This window comes from Lycium ferocissimum, chromosome 11, assembly GCF_029784015.1.
Source record: "Lycium ferocissimum isolate CSIRO_LF1 chromosome 11, AGI_CSIRO_Lferr_CH_V1, whole genome shotgun sequence".
In the NCBI taxonomy this organism is placed as follows: Eukaryota; Viridiplantae; Streptophyta; class Magnoliopsida; order Solanales; family Solanaceae; genus Lycium; species Lycium ferocissimum.
In genome coordinates, this window is record NC_081352.1 from 60,119,077 (window position 1) to 60,142,248 (window position 23,172).

The 23,172-nt window shown below is 37.0% G+C and overlaps 3 protein-coding genes and 1 pseudogene across 5 annotated transcripts; 1 reads left to right on the forward strand and 3 right to left on the reverse strand.

The window, feature by feature from the left end:
* Window positions 1-41: 41 nt before the first annotated feature.
* On the reverse strand, window positions 42-2,126 carry LOC132037764 (uncharacterized). 2 transcript variants are annotated; one of them, XM_059428370.1, is made up of 2 exons: window positions 1,143-2,126; window positions 42-1,051 (listed from the first exon to the last, which is right to left on the reverse strand). In XM_059428370.1, exon 1 carries the CDS (start codon window positions 1,998-2,000, stop codon window positions 1,146-1,148), a length of 855 nt encoding a protein of 284 aa, XP_059284353.1. In that variant the 5' UTR covers window positions 2,001-2,126; the 3' UTR covers window positions 42-1,051; window positions 1,143-1,145. The 2 variants fall into 2 exon arrangements, with proteins under 2 accessions (XP_059284353.1, XP_059284352.1); XM_059428369.1 differs by having other exon boundaries at window positions 42-1,062.
* A 2,348-nt stretch (window positions 2,127-4,474) lies between these two features.
* On the forward strand, window positions 4,475-6,505 carry LOC132037765 (pentatricopeptide repeat-containing protein At2g15690, mitochondrial-like). Of its 2 annotated transcripts, none has more exons than XM_059428372.1 (2): window positions 4,475-4,834; window positions 5,246-6,505. In XM_059428372.1, the coding sequence occupies exons 1-2, from the start codon at window positions 4,541-4,543 to the stop codon at window positions 6,341-6,343; spliced, it is 1,392 nt and encodes a 463-aa protein (XP_059284355.1). In that variant the 5' UTR covers window positions 4,475-4,540; the 3' UTR covers window positions 6,344-6,505. The 2 variants fall into 2 exon arrangements, with proteins under 2 accessions (XP_059284355.1, XP_059284354.1); XM_059428371.1 differs by having other exon boundaries at window positions 4,477-4,829; window positions 5,241-6,505.
* A 309-nt stretch (window positions 6,506-6,814) lies between these two features.
* LOC132037767 (mitochondrial carrier protein CoAc2-like) lies at window positions 6,815-11,404 on the reverse strand (annotated as a pseudogene).
* A 5,776-nt stretch (window positions 11,405-17,180) lies between these two features.
* On the reverse strand, window positions 17,181-20,311 carry LOC132037768 (inorganic pyrophosphatase 2). Its single transcript, XM_059428373.1, has 4 exons — window positions 20,044-20,311; window positions 18,727-18,848; window positions 18,437-18,635; window positions 17,181-17,690 (listed from the first exon to the last, which is right to left on the reverse strand). The coding sequence occupies exons 1-4, from the start codon at window positions 20,185-20,187 to the stop codon at window positions 17,427-17,429; spliced, it is 729 nt and encodes a 242-aa protein (XP_059284356.1). The 5' UTR covers window positions 20,188-20,311; the 3' UTR covers window positions 17,181-17,426.
* Between the last annotated feature and the right edge of the window lie 2,861 nt (window positions 20,312-23,172).

The window sequence follows — 23,172 nt, forward strand, 5'->3', positions numbered from 1 at the left end:
CTTTGCTTTTTCCTCTTGGCTTTCTTCCTTTTTGGTGCTTTTCCTCTTGGCCTTCTTTTCGTCAAAGCGGTGGAATTAAGTATCTTCTCCTGGAAGGGGCTGATGTTGATGTTGGTGTAGCTGCTGCTGGTGCTGTTGCTGATGTTGGTAGCCTTAAAGGGCATCCTCTTCTGTTATGTGAACTGGACTTGCAAATAGAGCATGTCATTGTTATTCCCCTTTTTGTCAATTTTCCAGCCCTTTTCACCTCTCATATCTCCTTTCTTCTACACCTTCTAGGCCTAATAGGCATTTTTTTTAACTTCAGGAGGCTCTATTTTTGGGTTTGAACTATCTGGCCACATTATCATGTTTGGAACAGGTTTTATGAAGTTGGAATAAGCTTGCAGATAGGTCTCTTTTCTGTACCAATGCACAATTGTCTCAGCTGGATCAAGTCTCCTATAGTGCATAGCTGCTATGGCATGTGCACAAAGAATACCTTTTAGTTGCCATGACCTACAACTACAATACTCCCTTGCCAAGTGGACGATATGATTACATAAGCCCTCGTTGACTTCAAACCGAAAGTCTCCATTCCAATGTAATGAACAGTTCATTGACCTCTCAACATTTTCATTATATACTTTCAATGCCATTAGGGATACCCCATCTACCCAAGTTTACGCAAAATCCCTCATTTTAGCTATCTATTCATGACTTGATTCTAATTTCTTCTAGCATTGACACAATTGTCTTGTGTCTAGCTGACAATATCCAAGCATTGAAACTTTCTGACATATTGTTATCAACACTATCACATTTTGAAAATTCCTTGAAGTACACTTTGCACCATTTTTCTTTGTTATATGAGATAAGGTCTTCAACAATGTTTCTACCCAACTTACGTAAGTCATCCAGTCTTGCTTTCAGTTGAGATTCAAAAGTTGATCTAACATACTTCCAGAATTTCTTCCTCCCCTCAATACCCCTCCAATTTTGTGCCTAGTTTGACAGAATATGTCTAGCACACATTCTGTGCTCACAAGCTGGAAACACTTCTTCAGCAGCACTAACCAGTCCCTGCAAATAAAAACAGAATCAGTAAATAGAAGCAAAAAACAGTTAACATAAGTAGAAAACATTAAACAAAAAAATTATACCTTTTACATGTCACTGATTATAGTGACCCCAGTCCCATCTCCAAGTTGTAGGCCATTTTGGAGGATTCTCATAAACCATCTCCATGTATCCTTTGTCTCTGCCCCAGTAACAGCCCATGCTATTGGAAACATTTGATTATTTCCATATTTAGCAACTGCTACTAATGATTGCCCTTTGCATATCCACTTGAGAAAACAACCATCAAGGCCTATACACTTCCTACAACCATTCATGAACCCCACCATCATAGCAACAAAACAAATATAGAAATTTTTGAACTCCTTTTTACCATCATCCTTGTCTATTACATTCACTATACATGTGCTGCCAAGATTAGTTTGTAGCAGCACATCTCTGTAGTCAAACAACCTACCAAACTCAGTAATATGATCTCCCATGACTTCTTTCAAAACAATTTTCCTAGTCTTCAAACAGATTGCCTTTCCCACATAAATACTAAAATCATGCCTAACCAGATCTTGTATTTCCCACACTTTAATTGTAGGTTGAGAAGTGATCCTCTCATTGTAGTGCTTGGACAGAAATTTGGAATTGCACAAGAAGTTGATGTTGGTCCTATGACATTTATATCTAGGATTGTATGTCTTGACTATAAAGTTTGTACTCCTACCTTCCTTGCTAGCATATATCATCCAAGGACAGCTTTCTTTGCACTTAACCCTAACCCTCCTTGTGTCATTCTTCTTCTTGTCCAGCTGGACACCTTTTTTCAATGCATAGTTGGTCAAGGCTTCTATGAAATCTTTCACATTTTGAAAGACTTCACCAACCTGCCAAATAACTTTTTCACAATCAGGATCATACACAATCCTATTACTCTTTCTTCTTTGCCTCATTTCAGTCTCTCTTTCAACTTCATCATCATCACTGACAGGTTCAACATCAGATTCACTAGCAAAACTATCTACATCTGATGAGTCATAATATGGATCATCATCATCACCTCCTAATTCATCCCTCAGTTGTTTGCGCCTCTCTCAATGTCTTCATAGCCTTCATCTACTCCAGCTTCACCTAAAAACCTATCTACTTTCTCCTTAGCAGCAGCCCTAACAACTTATTTTTCTTGTATTCCCTTAGATCTTCTCTCACCACCCTAAGTTCTTCATGAACATCACTTCCATAATTCTCAGAAAGTTTAGAATCAGACCCATTCACTAATTCTTCATCAGAGGAAGAGTTGGCATTGTTTACAACCTCTTCGCCACTAGCATCATCTTCCTCTCTTTTATTTTCAGCCCCTTCAAAAGAGTTTGGAGAAGGGATTTCTACATCTAGATCTGTAGTTGGTAATGTATTAATGAGTGGTGGATAGGTGAATAAATAACCGGTCTCGTCCCCACTTGGCTTTGGTAAATTACCAATAAATCCACCAGTCACACGCTGTCCAATGGGCCCCCCATCCTCAAAAGATGAGTCATTGCATACATAAATCTCTATTGTCTCCCCATCATTCAACAGTACTCCTAGGTCTAATAAATCTCTGTCCGTTGTTAATTTTATCAAATTACCACCCTTAGGTGCAATATAAGTTGTCCCTAACTTATTAACCCCAAATTCTTTAGCAAGATCTTTCAATTCAGGGATAGACAAATGATCAAAGTCAACATTAAAGGAATGTTCAGTCCTACCCCCAACAAAAGTTAGCCCTACTTCACTCACCAAGATACCACCAATTTTCCGTCTAAAATTAAAGTACTTAGTAGCCATTGGACAACCTACAGATTCATCAACACTTCGAAAATTCAGCTAAACAATCAAATAGATGTACAACTTGTACTAATTAGAAGAAACATTAACAATAAATCATGGCAACATGAAAGAGAAATAACAGAAGACAGTAGCAATTAAATCTTTTTTTTACATAGGCATGCTTGAATATAGAAAATGGTAGCAAGTTAGTCCTTTACATTTACATAGGCATTGCTTGAATACAGAAAACAGTAGCAATTTAACCCCCAAAGCATGTTTGAATACAGAAAAAGGCAACACATTTACATAGAACTTTGGGATGCAAATACAAACAAGAAACAAATGAAATTCCCAACATAACCTTCACATATCTTCAATATAACGAAAAAACCCAAAAACACATGTTTCAGAACAACTCTAGATATTAAAATCAGAAAAGCCCTAAAACATTTCACTTATTACAGAAATACCTAAACACATGCATGCAAAAAATTAAGTCTTTATCGTTCAATTTCAGTAGCCATAAACTCATGTTCTTAAAAAACAGAGATTATTACGCATTCAGAGTTGGTTTCTCCCTAATAGACGTTCAAGAACCCTAATTAGAAAGAAAGGTTGAAATCACTAACCTTTGACGAATGCAACTGAAAATAAGATCGATTGGAGCAGAAAAGATGATCGATTGGAGTAGAGAAGACGATGGACCAAAAGAACCCCACCGGAACCCTAATCCATGAAATTTCAACCACCCACACTTGGTGAACCCAACAACTATCAAAATGTGTCAAGTGTTTATCGAAATTTAACCCCCAAGAAACCCTAAGATTTCAATGGAGAGGGTTTCACAATTTGGAGTGTGTTTTGAATCTGAAGGAAGGTTCTAGGTGCTTTGAGTATTTGGGTTAGATTTAGATTTATTTGGTCGACGGGTCAATGGGTCAGGTATTTTGATGGGTTGGTTTTCTTTTAATTTGCTGGCTCTTATTTTATCTACGTGGATGCCACATGGGAGGAAAGTTCCAAGTGGACAACGATTGAGCACACTTGCTGTGTATGTGTACATTCGGGGATTAATTTAAATCAAGTTGGCCAAGCTTAGGGGTGTTTTTAAGTGTATCAATAGTTCAGGGACTAAAGTTATAAAACGCGCTAAGTTTAGGGGTGTTTTCACCACTTAAGCCTTAAAATTATTTAGCTTATTTTCTGATTAAGAAAATATCACGTGGCTTCAAAAAATAAGCATATCAATTTTTAGTAGACTTATTTTTTTTTTAAAGCCATGAGGCAATTATTATTTCTAGTGGGTTGTCTGATTCGTTTAAAAAAATATGGGCAATCCGCAGGAATGCCCTTATTTTGGGGTGGTCTTTAATTTTTAGCCATTAAATTGGTGATCTTTAATTTTTGTCCTTCGTTAGAACCTTTTGGTTTCTAGTTTGAACTCCCGCTCAGTCAAAAATTAAAAAAAAATTCTCAAAGCAGAATTTTGCATGATTCAAGCAGAGTTTTAAACACTATCTTACCTTTGGGTAAAATTCTATCTTAAAGTAGACTTTTGATAGCAAAATGTGGCAGAGCTTTGAAGTCAAAATTCCAAAAAAGAAGAGAGAAGATATTTATTTCACACACATAAACGTGCTAAACTAGCGAGAGCGTTGTTAAGGGTCCTTTGCGATAATCTCGAATGGCGTCTCTCTTGTCCCCTAATAACACCCACTTGAAATTACGTCTTCCACCTCATTTCCAACCCCTCTGCGCCGCCCCACACAACCGCACCACCACCACCACTTCCCCTAACAACAACCGCTACTCTCCACAATCAAGACCTCGCCGTAACAACAAGAAGCAAGAATACACAAGAACCACTACTCCTACTCCTACTCCTACTCCTATTCAAAAACAACCTCACCCACTTACGTTGAGCCCCATCTCAACAGCTGATGATGTTAACTTAATGACTCTCTGCAATGAAGGTAATGTTGGCAAATTGGGTCGGATTTGAAATGGTTTGAACAAAAACTTGTAAGGTTTCATCCCGTTCATATTTCATGTGGGTAAAAATGAGAAATTAATTGCACGGTTTTCCCTTCAAATGGACTGGTCCTTTAATTTTTGCCCTTCAAAATCAAACTTTTGACCGCAAGGGCGCAAGCATAATTTGTGGATATTATGACGAGTAATTTATACCTCTAGGCATATGTTCGATTGTTAAAGGACAAAAATTAAAGACCAGCACAAAATAGGGACAAAAGTGCAAATGCCCCAAAAATGGGTTGGGTTATAAGTGGGCAGGGGTTGGTTATGGGTTAGTCCATATTATCTAATTGTAATATTTATAATTTTGTTCTGTTGCTCAAGTTAAATTAATTTTTTTCATTATGAAGGTAAGATTGACCAAGTAATTGAGTACATTTCACAAGGCGTTGGAGCTGACTTTCGTGTTTTTGAGACATTGTTGAGTTATCGTACAAAACTTGAGTCTTTGGAAGTTGGGGAGAAGGTGCATGAGCTCTTATTGCGTTCGCCGTGGAGTAAGAATGTTGAATTGAATGGTAAGTTGGTGGAAATGTATGTTAAGAACGGAAGCATGAGGAATGCGAGGAAGGTGTTTGATAAAATGCGTGAAAGAAAGTTGGAGTTATGGCATTTGATGATTAATGGGTATGCAGAAACTGGAGATGGGGATAATGGGTTGCTTTTGTTCGAGCAACTGAGAAAACTTAGGGTGTTGGTGCCTAATGGGGACACTTTTTTGGTGGTTCTTTCGGCTTGTGCTAGTAAGGGAGCTGTGAAAGAAGGTTTTATGTATTTTGAGGTAATGAAGAATGAGTATGGGATTGTTCCTGGAATTGAGCATTATTTACGGATTATTGATGTCTGGGGGAAATCTGGTTATTTGAATGAAGCGTTAGAGTTTGTTGAAGACATGCCTATTGAGCCTACAAAAGAAGTATGGGAGACTGTAATAGAGTTTGCACGAATTCATGGGGATATCGAACTTGAAGATCGAGTGGACGAGCTGCTCGTCAGGTTAGATTCTTCCAGAAATGTGGCTGATAAGCTCCCTGCACCGTTTCAGAAGAGGCATTCTGAGTTTAATATGCTTGAGGGTAAAGATAGAGCTAATGAGTTTAAGAGCACAATGCCACAAAGGGCAGATGCATATGAGAAATTGAAAGGCTTAAGCGGGCAAATGAGGGATGCTGGTTATGTACCAGACACGAGGTATGTGCTTCATGATATTGATGAGGCCGCTAAGGAGCAAGCGCTGATGTATCATAGTGAGAGATTGGCTATTGCATATGGTTTAATTAGTACACCGGCAAGAACAACTCTTAGGATCATCAAGAACCTAAGGATATGTGGTGACTGTCACAATGCCATTAAGATCATGTCAAAGATTGTTGGGAGAGAGTTGATTGTCAGAGATAACAAGCGGTTTCATCATTTCAGAGATGGTAAATGCTCCTGCAATGATTACTGGTGAAGTCATTAGTCTATATTGAGGCTATTACTGTTATTGTAGAATTTGTAAATCTACTAGGTGCAAGACGATCTCGCGAATCATCTTTACAGGATGATATCAGATTGTATATTAGCTATATGATTATTTTGCAAGAGAACAAATACAATCTTCCCAAATTTGCCACTTCTTGTTACTGGCTAGATGTAGAACTGTCTTTATCAATTTCTTTCTATTACCTCCGAGGACTAAAAGACCTCCTGAATAAACAATAGCATATGCAACAAAAGATGAATATTAAAAAGTGGCTTTTATTAATATTTTATGGACTCAGACTTGCCATAGGAGGGAAATCGGAGCTGAAATTCGCACTGACTCAGTCCAGCACTTAGAGCTATGCTACTGTAAGTTGTTCAGGTCGTACTGATGTAGAACTAAAGGAAAATTACTCGACATGGAACAAAATGGAATGGCACAGTCAAGAGAAAGAGTTACTGATGTGTAAAATGTTGGAATGAATTGATAGCTTTCATTACAAGACATCTAGCTTTATCTACACATTTGCAATGTAACTGTGTTTACATACAGAAAGGATCCTACCTATTTATAGATTGAACCAGCAGCAGTCTCATTTAATTGCTTGCTGAGTCAACTACTTATTCAAAGAACAATTATGCTTGTGTTGTTCTTAAAAGAATGGAATGGTACAAACTTTAAAATGCAATACCGAGAGGAGAAAATGTTGTCAGGAATGCAGGCGTGATGGTTGACTATTTCTGCGGCTGATAACAACTTCTACAATGGCTTCATCTCGTGATGGTACTCTCAGGTATGATTTCATCACATCATAAACAGTAAATCCAATTGCAACTGATGGTACAACCTTGATTTCAGAAAGCACATTGGTCAGAACCAGTAATAGATATTAAAATATAGGAAATGAAAAATATTACCCACTTTCGGTTCTAGCAACTTGCCTTTTACCTGGAAAATAGACTGAGACCTTCTGTTGATGCTCAACCGATCTCAAGTTTCATTTGTTTTCCCTTTACCTTATATAAAATGTCTAACATACCCTCCATTCTTATGTGTAAAAGTTCTGTACTTTACAGAGTAGTTATTGCATTACCTTCAGATAATTGAGGCTCAGCCCAGAAAATGGTTGCTTCCATCCATGTCTTTGTACAATCGGAGCAAGAGTATCAAGCGTTCCTTTCATTTCATGGCTGCAGCTAGATGCAGAGAGTGCTGTACCTGAAAAATTTATCTCCTCTCTGTCATTCCAACAGCATGTTGGTCACAAAAATACCTGTTTGGCTTTTGCAACTCATCATATTACCTGCATCTGCCTTCTCACGACATATAGGGGATAAGTGAAAGTCTGACCAAGTAGTCCTGCAACAGATCCGCATGCTAGTTTTACTGTGATAGACTTCCTGTGCTCCTGAGAGACATTGCTTTTCATCTTCTCACAGAAGTAAAATTTTAGCCCCGCATATGGGAAGATTCCATAGAGTGATGGTGCTGCAAACACAGCATGGTTATTAAACTAACAAACTTGATAAAAAAGCGTAATCAGAATTGTTTATAGGAAAAGATGTCATACCAATACCACGGTACAGCCCTCTTATCCCAGCTTCCTTATATGTCTTTGAAAAGCAGTCTTAAAATTGTTCACCTGTAGCAAGACCTTGTAGATTCAACTTGTTCGGTCCAACAACCTAGACGATCAAAAGCAAATCGATACAAGATTGCTCATGGAAACTAGGAATTCAACTGATCCATGTCCTTAGGACTAGCAGAATCCAGTTCACGAGTACTAGTTAAATTCAATTAAGTTGCCAATCTCTGCTCTGATATTGCTTTCAGAGAGAGGAGAGAGGCGATGAAAGGAAACAAAAGAGCATGTCCTCTTTATTCTCATACCTGGTAAGCCAATTTAGTTCGAAGTAAATCAAGTGGATAGGTAAACAGTACAGCAGTTCCCCCAGCAAATGATCCTGCTATGAGATCAAGAATGGGACTTTTCCCAACTCCAGAAACACTATGTATACTCCAGCGTCGGTACTCCTCATAGGCCATGTAATGCAAAGCAGCATATGGGACAATGCGAGCAACACTAGCTCCGTTTCCCCTGGAGAAGAGTTCCACCAGCAAAACATGTGAACTTAAAGATGAATAATACTACATCTCAAGTTCAATTGAGACAGAAACTATGGATTCCTCAACTGAAAAAACCGAGAGTTCCTTCTGTCTTAGCAATCTTTGTTAACGATCCTGACAGCCTGAAGCTAGGAAATTCAGCTTGTCTGGTCTACGAAGAAGAAAACTCAAAGATAAGGAATTTGATGTTCCAGGATTCTAGAGCCCTCATGCGAAGTGTTCATTATGTTTACACTAACTGTGGTTAACTGATAAAAGTATATATTAAAGACAAATCTTGCATTTAGTACATTGATGCAAATACAAGGTGCAGATAAAATTATATGGGTCAAAACAAGCAATTACTTCATAAAATCCAAAACAACAGGACAAATACTCAAACTTTAACAGCCAGGCATGCAGATTCAATACTGCAGGCGCCTTTTTCAGGTTCTATATGTCAAACTTTTTAATGAAAGAAGCAAAGTTGTATTCATACTACACAACTGAATATGCTCAGTCCTCTAAGGCTCTGACCAAGATGCCAAAATAGCATCTAAGCTCTCCCTCAGGCCTCAATGCAAGACGATCTTTTAATGAACTAGTAAGAATAGTGAAGTGGAAATTTTGAGCTCTTCCCCAAGAGCATCAAGAACAAGAAAGACCATATTTTTGCGGTAACACACTTCAGAACCTATGTCAATAAAATCACTGCAATTACTTCCCCTGAATTTGTTATTCATCCTCCATTACCAATGCATCATTATCTTGACAAGCCAAATTTCAGTAATCCTCCATCAAGCCTACCAGAAAAGAGGAAAAAAAGAGACCACTCGAAAGAAGTTGAAAACCTTGTACACAAGAAACATTAACAGAGAATCTGAAGGAGAGAAGGAAGGAATAAAGAAGGACCTGAAATAAGATCTAGATACGCTCAAGAGGGGCAACAGCAGTCTTAGCAATTCCACCAGCTACAACCCCCGGTAATAAGTTCTTTTGCAAAGAGGGGCATTCCATCCATTAACACAACTCTCTCCTTTGCCATTTCAAGAAACTGATACAAAGATGGGTGAGGACACTAATAATGATCTTATACGAAAATCTTGAAGAATAATAATACAGAAACAGGTTAAAAGAAATACTAGAAAAGAAGGAGAATCGAAAACGTTAATGTACTCTTTCTAGTTTCGTAACTAATGAAAATAGTAGCTGTGGTTTCTGGTTCGTTTGGAAAACTGAACAATGCGGACTTTTTGTGAATATTGGACAAGTAACTGTATTTTGAGAAGCCAACCAATTGAGAGTGGGGTATTGTTATTTTATTGCAGCCACGTTTAAGTCAGATACGTATGAGTTTTAATTTTTGACGGCGGCATCCACAAGGCTACTGCTAGAATGGGCTGCTGACAGGGCGAATTTATTTATAAATTTTGGTCACGTGAATTTATGGTCTTTTTGTAAAAGTAAATATTTTTTGTGCATATTTTCTAGGATTAGTATAATATTACCTGATGACACTCATGCTACAAAAATGTTTAATGTGCACTAGGTTAAAAGCTTAGTTCTTTATCGAGAAGAACAAGGATCAATTCCCACTTATTGCATTTTTTTCCCCTCACGCTCCTATTCTAGAGATCCTATATTCGCCTTTGCGGCTGCAGGCTTCCATCCAAGCAAGTTGCGATTGCGATCGAGTGTAGAAATTTTTATTATCTATCTGAACTAGCTTGATTCATTTTAAATAATTTAGGTTCTCTTAATTGAAAGTTCACTATATTTTTTATTGCCATGCAAATCGCTAACAAAATTAAGAACTAGTAAACATTGGAATTAAGGTCTTAATGTAAGTTGTAACAACATCATTAAGATTTGATTCAACTAGCCGGTGTCTTCTCTAGGTTCTTTTTCATCCATTGTATTCTATATCAATCATAATGGCGTCATACTTATGGATCAGATCAGCATATTTGTAGGTCTTCTTAGAAAGGGATCAAATCCTATCAAGTGACCTCCCAGTCTATCATTTCTGCGCGGCTCGTATCTTCTTCCAAATTTGATGATATCTAATCATGCCTAATCTACACCCACATTAGCATTTCAAGGACTGTCGGGATCTTGTGCATCTGTTGGACATTATAATATGACATTCACTCTCATATCACATTGTTGTTCTGATCATGCGCCAGCGATTTTGAATCGGATCAAAATCTTGGTTAATTGATCGATCATAATTTTAGTAGACTCATATATCATGGAACAAATAGGGTGGGTAGGCCTAAGAATCATACAACACGTATGGACACAAACCCCTCGTTATGTGTGACTCTAACCGCATAGGGAGAATCAATTTTCGTTGTTTCTTAGTATTTCTTCTTCATCCTCTGTTGCAGCACTGATATTTTCACTCTTATTTGGTGAAAATTGTCCATAGAATGAGGCATGATCCTTACTGATTCTCCACCGTAAGAATATAGATGGCAAATGTCTGAAGAGGCTTTATGTTCTACCGAGAATTTACTATTTTAATAGACTCCAAATGCATCGGTCCATAGGTGTGAAATCATGGTTAATGAAGGTGTTAAAAAAATAAAAATAAAAAACGTAGACTTAAAATCACATGGAAGAAAAATGATTTCAAAAGACCTAAAATCTTTAGAAACTCAAGCCAACCTTGCAAAAGAAAAAGATATAATAGCGATACCAATTTGTTGAGAATATATTTTAAACATGTTACCCACCTTTGTTGTAGGTCACATACTTTATAGGAACAATTTAGCCTTTCAAAGACTTGTTTAGAAAATATATAAATTCTGATATAGCTTAGTGGCATTTGCATAATATCGGCCTGACATGAGTTTAAATGGAGTAATGTGATCAATAAAGACTCATCCAATCGATCTCAATTTGTTTGGGACGGAGGCATAGCTGTGAAGTTTCTTTTATTTTCTTTGGATGGGGAAGAAAAGAGGAGGGGGGGGGGGGGGGGGGGGAGGGGGCATGTTCTGGGGATGGAGGGTTACAATGTGGGGGAATCTATTTTCTCTGTGTATACGATGTTGATAGTTTAAATGATACGCTAGTCAGTAGTAGATGAAATAAATGCAAGGTGGCTAAAAGGTTATCTTCCAGTCTGAAGCGCCAACTCCTACTTGAGCCTTCAAGCACAGTGCTTGCTTAAATAGACCAAGCTGTTATAAAATAAAAGCAATTCAATAAATTAAACTAGCAAAAATAAGGGGAGAGAGAAACATAAAGTAGTACTAGTAAGTTTTCTTTCCTCTTCCTCTTTTTTTTTTTTTTTTTTTTTTTTTTGAGGTGTACATTCTTATTGAGTAACTTGGGCACCATGACTTGCTACAGTGCAAGGGCCTCACATGGTCATCTACCAATTTATTCACAACACTCCCCCTTGAATGTCCATGTAAAAAAAACAAAAATCTAATGAAAGAAAGTATTACATAGTTATTCATAATACGCATTGCTTGCTGCCTCATTAAAAACCTTGCCAGGAAAACCCAATGGGACAAAACCTTGGTTAAGGAGAAAATAGTGCAACGCGTATTTTACTAGTAATCTCTTAATGAGGAATACTCCCCCTGATGAAAACATCACTTAATTTCTCGAAAATGATGCATTCAAATCTTGTGTATTAGCTTCTCAAATATTGAGGTTGGCAATGCCTTAGTGAACATATCCGCCAAATTATCAGAATTTGTTCAATATCTATTTCATCTTTCTGCTGAAGATCGTGTCTGAGAAAGAACTTTGACGAAATGAGTTTTATGCCGTCTCCTTTGATATATCATTCTTTCAATTGAGTTATGAAAACTTCTTATAATATTGTTGAAATCTTCATCTTCAAATAAATATCATATGATTGCAAAAGGTGTTGAGGTATTGATCTCAACCAAATACATTCCTGACTTGCTTTACAAGTCGTCGTTATTTTGGAAGGACTTGAATAAGTATCAATAATTTATTGTCACGTAGAACGTCACATTATGACAACATCATCACATGCTCACATATAATTTGCTTGAGATCGAACTTTATAGAGATCGTTTAAATGCCCTGCATTTCACAACCAACAAATCTTGATAATTTTGGTTAGAAGCAATAAATTTATATCATTATTTGATTCATTCTGATGTCTCCACGGGTAAAAGTAAGGCTATATCGTTCCTGCACATTAATAACAACATTATCTCATAAATAATAATAGTAGGATACATAAGTGCATCAATGCAAGGCATGGTACTTTCTGACCATTTTTGTGAGATTCAAAATTGATCTTTCTTTATGTTAAGTGATCTTACAACCGTTGGGGTACTCAATGGAGTCGCTTTAAGCCTTTTAAATCCTTGCAGAATTTTCATATAAACTTTACTGTCAATATTTTCATTATACGCATTCAAGTTTTTCATGTACTGCCGGACTGTATGAAACCTCATTGCATCCACCACAAGAGAACACATCTCCATACAATAATGTCAGGACTTTTGCGAAAAACCTTTATACCACAAGGCACGAGCCGTATTTTATATCTTACAGATTTATTTTTCATTTCACTTTTCGCTCAAAAGTTTCTTTATACCCCACTGACATTATATCTTCAAATGTTTGGACTATAGATCCAAAATATTTCATATTTACCACATGAAACCAAATATGCTTGAATTGCGTATTTTCATTTGGCCAATCATCTATCTGTCCACATTTCTCGACAGATTTGAATTCAAGATCCTCATCACCATTTAAATGTTGAGCGCTACATTATATCAAAGATACTGTCAACGGTCATTTGAAATCGGTCCAATGCGACATAATTTATCGAGATCTCTTCATTTTTTCCCCACCATTTTCAGGTACCTGAACCTTTCCCAAGGTTTCATGAAGTGTTATGTCGTGTTGCTCTTTTAAAGCACTTGCCTCATTATTATGGCCATTTTGATCATTTGCACCTCTCCTTCTTCAAGGAGATTTACCTTTGGAACCGATTGGTCTATCACGCTTCAAGCGTGCCATAGACTCTATCCTTCAAGGATTTTAATTCTAGTAGGAGAATTTTAAAATGGAATATGATTTTCACTTTGGTCAAGAAATGCGTCCGGGTAGCTTAACTTGAATTATATTTTAAACGAGGATCATACTAGTGATAATTCATTACATATAATTTATTTTTCCAGCTTCTTATCATCTCTCCCCCTAATGTTAGGAAATCTAACATTTACCCCCAGCCTTATTTGGGGACCCATCTTTGTACATTATGGTGGAGCAATTGAATCATATATCGCACATTCACATTTTTAGATGGGAATTATTTGGTTCCTGACCTTGAACCAATTGTGATAGGGGAACCTTGTTGGCTTGATGCATATAAGCTGCTACATATTAAATAAAACATCTCATACCAAAACTCTGTTTGGGAGATTTGTTCCAATTGTTTAGCAACTAATTAGAGGCTTGTAATTTCTACTAAACCAACCTGGATATAAACCAGCATTATCAACATAATTTCATAATTTGGAACCATGCTCTTAATTTAACAATTTGAGCAAACAACCTTGCAAAAACCAAACTGCATGACCATAAAATAGATGCATCTATTAAAACCATATAATAGTAAAACGGTCCACATGGCAGGTGAACGGGCCCATATTCATCTTTTTATGTTCCAGAATTTAGAAATTCAATCCCAACTTTAGCTGGTATAATGTTCAATTTATCATGAAAACAAGTAGCACAAGAGAATTCTCGAAGATCTTTTATTTCTTCAACGGAAAAGGCTCAAATATGTCATCCAACTATCAGAAATGGCTCATTTATGTCACTCGTCAATAGTTTGGCTCATTTATACCATCGAACTATAGAAAATGGCTCATTTATGCCATCGAACTATAGGTAACGACTCATTTATGCCATTCATCAATAGTTTGACTCATTTATGTCATCGCCTGTTATCAAAATGACTCATCCATGCCATATTTCATTAAAGCTGATTTTACAATACCATATATGACACGTGGCCTCCAACTAGATTATAGTTGTGGGTGGGTAAGGTGTATGCGTCGGATTTTTTAATAATTTAGTATTTAAAATTGGGTTGGTTTAATTAAACGATGTAGACCTCTAATCAGAGGCCACGTGTTATATCTGGTATTATAAAATCGGCATTAATGAAAAATGACATGGATGAGTCATTTTGATAACAAGCGATGGCATAAATGAGTCAAACTATTGATGAGTGACATAAATGAGCTATTTCCTATAGTTCGATGGCATAAATGAGCCATTTCCTACAGTTCGATGGCATAAATGAGCCAAACTATTGACGAGTGGCATAATTGAGCCAATTCTGATAGTTGGATGGCATATGTGAGCCTTTTCCGTTTCTTCAATATATAATCACGTGAATTCTCAATTATTTTTCATCACATTAGAACCGGAATGGCCAACCGGTCATGCCAACTGATATTTATTTATTTCAATAAACTTCTAGTTTACCATCGCATGTAATTCCATCATCGTGCTCATATTTGTGTAGTACAAACAGGAGGAAAGCAGGGTAACATTTCATATTTATATTTCTTACCCGCTATATGACTGTAGTAATATAAAGATATTTAATCTTTCCATCATTTATAGTCTCAATATGAATGGCCACTTTGGCGAATTCCTTTGAAACTCAATAAGTTTCTTTGAGACTTACGACAATATAATGCTTTCTTGATAATCAATTTCGTTCCTCCAAAGTAGTAATAAATTAGCTCTTTCAGAGCTCCCAATTAATTGTGTACTACTATATATTTCATGACACCATCAGTATGGTGAACATATCCTTTAAAGGAGAAAATTATATCATTTCGGTCATGATCAAAATTATTATAGGCAATACTCATTTCTTGCTTTAACCTTTTTCCTTCAATAATCATTATCGACAAGATGATCATTGTCTACTTATACCTTAATAACAATTTCTCTCAAACCTCTCCTAGAGGTGAGTTGTGGTACTAGCATAATACATCAGCACGTCTTTATCCATATGTTTTATCATATCTTGCCACATTCACTTTCAAGAATGGGCCAGCATCCACAATGCTTATCGCAAGTCGCATTCTCTTCAAGGAATGGACTATAATTTTATATATGTGCTTCATAACTCATTGTCATGTCTTAATGTTTATCATATTTATATGATTCACCTCAACATCACTTTGAAAGGTCAAGTGTGCCTCCCCTTTGTATTCCTTTATTTTGATGGAGATTTATATAATTTATCAAATTAGGTCACACAACAATCGCGTGCTCACGCCATTTCGTACGACATTGAGGCAAATATTACCTTCACCTTTTGAAGGATCATTTTGAGAACCCATAGTGTTTTTCCTTTTATGATTATCACAATGATGCTGATTATGTTGTCCCCTGTCAGGTCCACGTTCATTCATACAAACACAATAACTATTTTGTCATCTTTCAAACTTATCATGTGCTGCTACCACACTCACTTCAGGGAATGGAGCATATCAAACCGGACGGGCTTCACAGCTTTTATTAAAAATTCATTATTCTGCCTTAGTCATCATTATATCATTAATATCGTGCATTGGGACTTAAACCCAATGCCTTATCCATATAAAGGCGTTTTAAGCCATAATGTGATGGATTTGAACCCAACTTCTTATATTATCATCATAGTGCACCGGGACTCAAACCCGATGCCTTACCCTCTTGATGCAATGAAGCTTGAATCCACTGTCTTACTCTAAACTAGTAAGCATAATAGGCCAAAGTGCACTGAGATTCATTCTCGAGTCTTTTAAAATAATACCACTTCATAATTTTACGCATAACAATAATTAAGTTTTACCAAGACATGAAATATACCAATTCTTGTGGTCGAACATTTCCTGTAACCTGTATTATAGTTCAAAGTGGACCATAAAATCATGTCATAATATCTCTCGAATTTTTCATATTGCTGTGGAAAAAATGGATATCATTGAAGTTTGTAAGCTGTATGCAATACACACAGGGATCTGATAATAAATAATGAAACTTGCTAATACTAATAACAAGGCCTTTAAAATTGAAAGGATAAATAGAGTTGTAAGTCTCTTTTTGTAAGCAAGTGATGGTTGCCTTTTGTGGTTAAGTTAGAAGTACTCCAAGGAGTCCATAGGAACAAATTTATAACAATCACATGAGGAATCAATTGCAGTAGAGTTTGATAGGAATACCACTTAAGGATCTGCTTACTAAGGCGTCATTGAGGTACTGCGAATAACCTCAATTTAATTGAGGATGTCACGGACGGACATCATTCAAAAAAATGACTATCAAAATATCATAAACTTTGCCTTTCAATATCCTGTGAAACTTGTAGCTAAGTTGTGCATTCATCATGGTCGAGAAATTGAGTATAACTACATGCTTTCAAACAAAATGTAAACTATGTAGACTAACAACATATATTCCTCTAGCTCTTGTGTGATACTTCTCTGCGACCTCGTTCTTTCAAATAAGAAACAATAAATGGAAGACTTAAGAAAAAGTGAACACTTGAAATGGTTTTTAACCTTTTGTCATTAGCCTTTACAAAGGGGAGACAGCTTTGGAAAGAGAGTAATAAAAAGATGGTGGTCTGTCTATTAGAAGCATGTAATAGTTTACTTACCGGATTTGACAGCCTTTACAAAGGGGAGGTTATTTATAAGCCTTGAGTAAATTGGGCTCCCTGACTTGCTACAGTGCAAGGGCCCCACATGGTCATCCACCAAGTTATTCACAACACAAACCACCTATTCTAGGGTTTGTTATATTGTATGAAAAGCAGGCGCCTAACCAAGATAAAGCTGAAATTAACAGATATCAATTTGCTATGATTAACAGTCATTTGGAAATTGGTGCAGGGGCAGATATACCCTGACAATTTCAAGAGACTGTTACCAAGAATATCAATGTTCTATTCATTGCATATTTTTCCAATAAGCTGGAGTAGGATGCTTTCTAGTTCTTCCCCATTGCTCCATTCATGACAGTCTGCTTTCAAAAGATTTGGATTACTTAGCAGGCGATCCGACAACGGAAAGCCCTTCCTTGGCATCACATGGTCTCCTCTATCAAGCTTCAAGGTTGGGCAGTAATCACCTCTGCCATCTCCAAGATATATGAATATTGATTTCCCTTTCTCAGACATGGAAGCTTGCATCTGCTCAGTAACAAGACCCTACACAGAAGAATAGCTGACATTTTAGATATTTTGCTACTTGTAGCGAATGCATTACTGGGACTGGTGTATAAAATTTCACTACTTAATGGTACAAATCACATCACAATGAGGAGGCAACGTTAGTAGCAATGAAAACGTGTCTTTAGCTCACTTGAAGAATCTCATGAGACTTTGTTAAAGAGCAAGGAAATAAAGGCCTGATCATAAGCGCCTGAAAGCTTTGCAGTTCTAAAATTTTCTTCACCTATAAGGTATTTTTAAAAAGCAACATTCAGAATTTCATCAATAAAACCTTCACATCAGCTAACCAAAGTTGTTATATTGTCCATGGCATCGAGCATGATTCAAATTTAATTACACATAGAAATACAAGTCAAGCAGAAATATCCTATGCATGGGAGAAATCAAGACTTGAAAGCATACTTGTTCTTGAATCGCAAGATACTTAAAGATATAAGGACTATTTTTCACAGGATCATACACCTGCAAACTTAATATGGACTAAGCAAGTAATAACAAATGAAAATGAAAGGAAACATCATATACCAATGACAAGAATGAAATCATGATCTCGACAGCTACAAGACTAGTACGATGGTTAACTTTCAAAATTGGGAAAACTGAAACAAATCCATTTTGTTTGACGCTCGCAAAGTTTTGATGATCGATCTAGTTTCAACCTGAGCATTGCGACAACTAATTACTTTAATTGCACAAAGTGAAAAAAATGGATGTTAGGATACCTTGCACAAGTTAGGAGGGCATAGATTACAACCATGAAATGACGTCAAATCATGGTAAGGAAAGATCCTTAGTCTACCTTCTCCATCTACCGTAGTTGGGTTAGTAATGATCTCCGAGAAACATCTGTATAATCCATGATGTTTCAATATAGTCTCGATGTAAAACTGATTGGCATCACTGACTACTTTTAAGTCACATCTGAAAATAACCACAAATGTCATTAGCAAAAGCAACAATTACATTAAAGTTTCAATATATCAATAAACAATGACAATTTGGAAATAAATACCCAAGATCATGAGCTGATTCTATGGCTGAAATTGTTCGAGGATGCAATGGGACGTTCTTCAAACATTCAGCTATTTGTTCAACTGTTTTACCCTGTGAGTGTAGCTCCTCCATCATCCTATCCTAAAATCCAGTCACTCCACATAGTTAGAAAATGATAGCTGAAACAGAAAATAGTAACCAATCTAGCTAAAAAGAAAACCTCATCAATCTACCTTAACTATTATTAGCTTTGTTCAGCCAAGGAGAAAAACAAAATTCTGCTTTCTTCCACTTCATCTATTGGAGAAACCAACACTAATTGTATAGTATTATGCAGTCAGCACCCAATCAAAATACAAGAGAAAAATCAAAATAAGTAAAATACTGATACTACTCTCTCCGTTTTATTTTACTTGGCCACATTGACTTGGCACATCCCTTAAGAAAGCTTTCCTTAGGGGTTTATTTTACTAAAGTAACCTTATTAATGACGCTTTGGAACTCTAAATTTGAGAAAAATCTATTTAGGGGAAAAGTAAAATGAAAGGGAGGGAGTTTTAATTAAAAAGAGATAATAAACAAAAACACACCTGCACTATCACTTTTTCACTGAGTTTCACGCCCCAACTATTAGTCGTTTCATTTTCCTACTTGAACTATCACAATCTATGTATTAAAACACACCTAGTTGAGTAGATGGTGATAGAACAGGTAGAAAAAGGGAACAACTGATCATTGGCTTGATGTGTGTTTTAATACATATATGGATAGTTCAGGTAAGAAAACAGAACAACGGATAGTTTGGGCTACTCGACTCGCGAAAAAGTGATCGGGTGTGTTTTTAACCATTAACTCAATTAAAAAAAAAAAAAAAAAAAAAAAAGAGTCACAACAGGGGCCATTATAAACTTGAAAAGGGAGCCAAAAAAAATTAAAGGAAGTAAAGAAACATGACTGATCAAAGTTCTTCTGATTTCTTACACTTAATCTAATGGAAAGAAGCCAACATTAATTCGGATTAAGTGTATCGTAATATGAAGTCAGAAAACAATCAAAATACAAGAGAAAAGTCAAAATGAGAAAACAACCGATACCGCTAATTACAACAACATACCCAGTATAATCCCATCAGGTGGTATGTGAGGAGAGTAAAGTGAACGCGGACCTTACCCCTACTTTGTGAAGGTAGAGAGGTTGCTTCCAACGGACTAATTAAAAAACCAAAAACAAAATATTATTGAAAAAGGATAAAAAATAAAAAGGAAGTAAGGTAGCATGAGTGATCAAAGTAAAATGGGAAGTAATATTGAGATGAGAAAGAGGGAAAAGGAGTGACCATGAGAGCATTCCAAGGTAAAGTGGGTCGGAGCTGATTGAATAAATGGGTCAGACCCATATTCTCTACGACCCATCTATCACTGTCATCGTCAATTAGGGTCCCATCAAAATCAAATACGATTACGATCTTTGCACCCGCCATATTCACTGAATTTTCATTAAGCAGCCGGGAACCCACTGAGTTTTTTTGTGAGGAGAAATCGCACCGTTTCTCCTTCAAATGGTGGGCAGCTCTTTAATTTTTACCCTTTAAAATCGTCGCATAAATTCTTTTGATATAGTAATTAATTGGGGCAAATTATAATACCAAAATATAAATTTATGCCCCGAAAATACTAAATCTTAGAATGAAATAGATAATTTGACTAAACTACCTCTAATTAAATAAGTGTTCAAAATTGATCACTTTATAGACATGAAAATTTAGTCGGAACTAAATTTGCAAATTAATTTGGATCATATTCCAAAATTCGAGATGTATTGGTCCAAACAAATATTATGGGCTAATATAATCCAATTTATTGCTTAAGTCCAACATGTATGGATTTAATTGAGAGACCAATTCAATTGGGCTAGTCTATCTTGTCGGACTTCACATAATGAGTCCACTCAATTAACCCAAGGTCCATGCAACGTATCAAATGACACGGCGCGTCAAGTTAAGTGAAGGACCAATAAAAGCGAATCAGGTGTATAAGTGACGCAGCATGCCAAGTCAATAGAAGGACCAATCAAATGTCGCCAAGAGTTCAAATGAATTGATTCAACCAATCACACACATACCCTAGCAATCCCTGCAACTATAAATGGGTGTCTTCATAAAGCCAAAAGGGATCAAGAAAAATAGATAGAGAAGCTCTCATCCGCAAGTCTTCCGCATACTAAGAAGTCTTCACTCCAAGTGCCGAGCCACAAGTTTCCATACCTCTACGTTTGTGATTAAAGCTTGGCTCCGCATTCGTAGTGAAATTTTGACAACAAGTAATCCGTCCACTCAAGAACAAGCAATACCCTTGATTGATCGCCGTATCGTGAGGAGAAGAATCAGAGGTTTACATCTTTTTATTTAAGATTTCATAAAGATTGTAACCCCCGCACAAATTCTTGAAATCAAATATTATTCTTTGTCGCTGTTTTTCTTGTCTTGATTATTATTTTCAGGAACGAAAGATTAGTCGTTACAAATTTGGCACGCCCAATGGGACAATCTTTACTTCTCATCTCTTCTCTGATCGAACTTCAAAAACACTAAGATGGCTTCTAAGAAGGTCAACTCGAAATATGCATCCGCAAAAATTATCGGATCCAAATTCTCTGTTGTTATTGAAAACATCCTAGATGTTACTGAGGGGAGCGTCGGACCTGTCAGAAGGAACCAGCCAAATTGCTAGGGCAACGAGCTCCGCAAGCACATTCTGAATCTGGTGTCTTCTTTGGTTCGTCTTCAAAAGGCGTGAGATCTTCCGCAAATGAAGGGGAGAATGTCGCCAAAATAGTCGAGAGGATTCTTGCCCAACTTAGTTTATCTAAGTCCAAGAAATCCTTCAGGCAAGCTGACGATGATGTCTTGAGCACTGGATCTACTCCGTATAACATGTCCGCATTCTATGTTGGCGAAAATCCGTGTTATTCTTCTTCATCTATGATGGTGATGCATGTGATGATGACCAATGCTTCAACTTTTGAAGAACAACTCGCAAGCTTGACGAAGGCAATTGGAGACTTGACAAAACATGTGCAAGATCAAGATAATCGAATTGTCAAGTTGACAGACAGATTTGATAGTGTGCTGCAGGGGGATTCGAGTCATGCCCCCAAAAAACGTCCGCAAGCACAAGAAAGGATTGATTCTCCAGCAAAACAAGTGGAACATGCTTCAGAAATCCAAGTTTCGTCTGAAGGGATGATTCCAATCGATCAAATAAAGGAGTTCATCATAGGGACCATCAAGGATAAATATGATGTTTCCGCAAAATCATCCCTTACATACGCAAAGCTGTACACTGCAAGGATTGATAGCTTGAAGATGCCTGCCGCTTATCAACCCCCAAAATTTCAGCAGCTTGATGGCAAGGGAAAATCGAAGCAATATGTGGCATACTTCATTGAAACATGGAACAACGCTGGAATATATGGTGATTACCTTGCCAAACAGTTTGTTCGTTCCCTTAAAGGTTATGCTTTTGATTGGTACATAGACCTTGAGTCTGGTTCCATCGATAGTTGAGAGCAAATGGAGCAAGAGTTTCTCAATCGCTTCTATAGCACAAGGTGCACCGTAAGCATGGTGGAACTTACAAACACTCGCCAGGGGAAGGAAGAACCAGTTATTGACTTCATCAACCGATGGATGCATGCAAGTCTAAACTGCAAAGATAGACTTAGCAAAGCTTTGGGAATAGAGATGTGCATTCAAGGTATGCACTGGGGCCTTACCTATATCTTGCAAGGCATAAAGCCTAAGACTTTTGAAGAATTAGCCACTCATGCTTATGACATGGAGTTAAGCATGGCGTCAGTTGGAAGTGAAGCGTCGTTGGTCTACGAATCCCGCAAAGGTAAAGACAAGCAAGAAGTAAAGAAAGTGGGGAGATATTTTCCTAAGATCGAAAACAAAGAATCCATGAACGTTAATGATGCGTCTGTGAAGTTCACCACTAAAGTAAGCAAGAAGCAGAGCATAAAGACAAATTCTTTAGATGTAGGATTTAAAACCAACTTTGAAGGAGAGGCAAGAGAAGGATTATCCATTCCTTGATTCAGACGTTTCTGCAATCTTTGATGAACTTCTTGGGCTGAAACTTTTTGAGTTACCCGAGATGAAATGGCCAAATGAAGCAGGGAGAACTGATGAACCGAATTATTGCAAGTACCACCGGTTGATCGGCCACCCTATTGACAAATGCTTTGTCTTCAATGACAAAGTCATAGAGCTAGCCCGCGAAGGAAAAATTTCACTTGAAGATGAGAAAGAAAGTGCAAACCAAGTTGGTGTCACTGTTGGCTCGCTCAATCCAGTCATGACCTGCAACTTTGTTGAAGGATATGAAGAGGAAGACATCTCGAACATATGTTTGGCAGGAATGAATAAGTTTGGACACTTCGAGCCAGTTAATGTAAATGAAAT

Bases quoted from the DNA above. Each gene is read 5' to 3' on its own strand.
- LOC132037768 (XM_059428373.1), bottom strand. From the start codon at position 20,187: ATGGCGGGTGCAAAGATCGTAATCGTATTTGATTTTGATGGGACCCTA. The intron at 18,636-18,726 runs GTATTTATTTCC...GGTTATTTTCAG, and splicing joins GAATCAGCTCATGATCTTGG to ATGTGACTTAAAAGTAGTCA. The intron at 17,691-18,436 runs GTATCCTAACAT...TCTTCTGTGTAG, and splicing joins GCCCTCCTAACTTGTGCAAG to GGTCTTGTTACTGAGCAGAT.
- LOC132037764 (XM_059428370.1), bottom strand. From the start codon at position 2,000: ATGAGGCAAAGAAGAAAGAGTAATAGGATTGTGTATGATCCTGATTGT.
- LOC132037765 (XM_059428372.1), top strand. From the start codon at position 4,541: ATGGCGTCTCTCTTGTCCCCTAATAACACCCACTTGAAATTACGTCTT. The intron at 4,835-5,245 runs GTTGGCAAATTG...TATGAAGGTAAG, and splicing joins CTCTCTGCAATGAAGGTAAT to ATTGACCAAGTAATTGAGTA.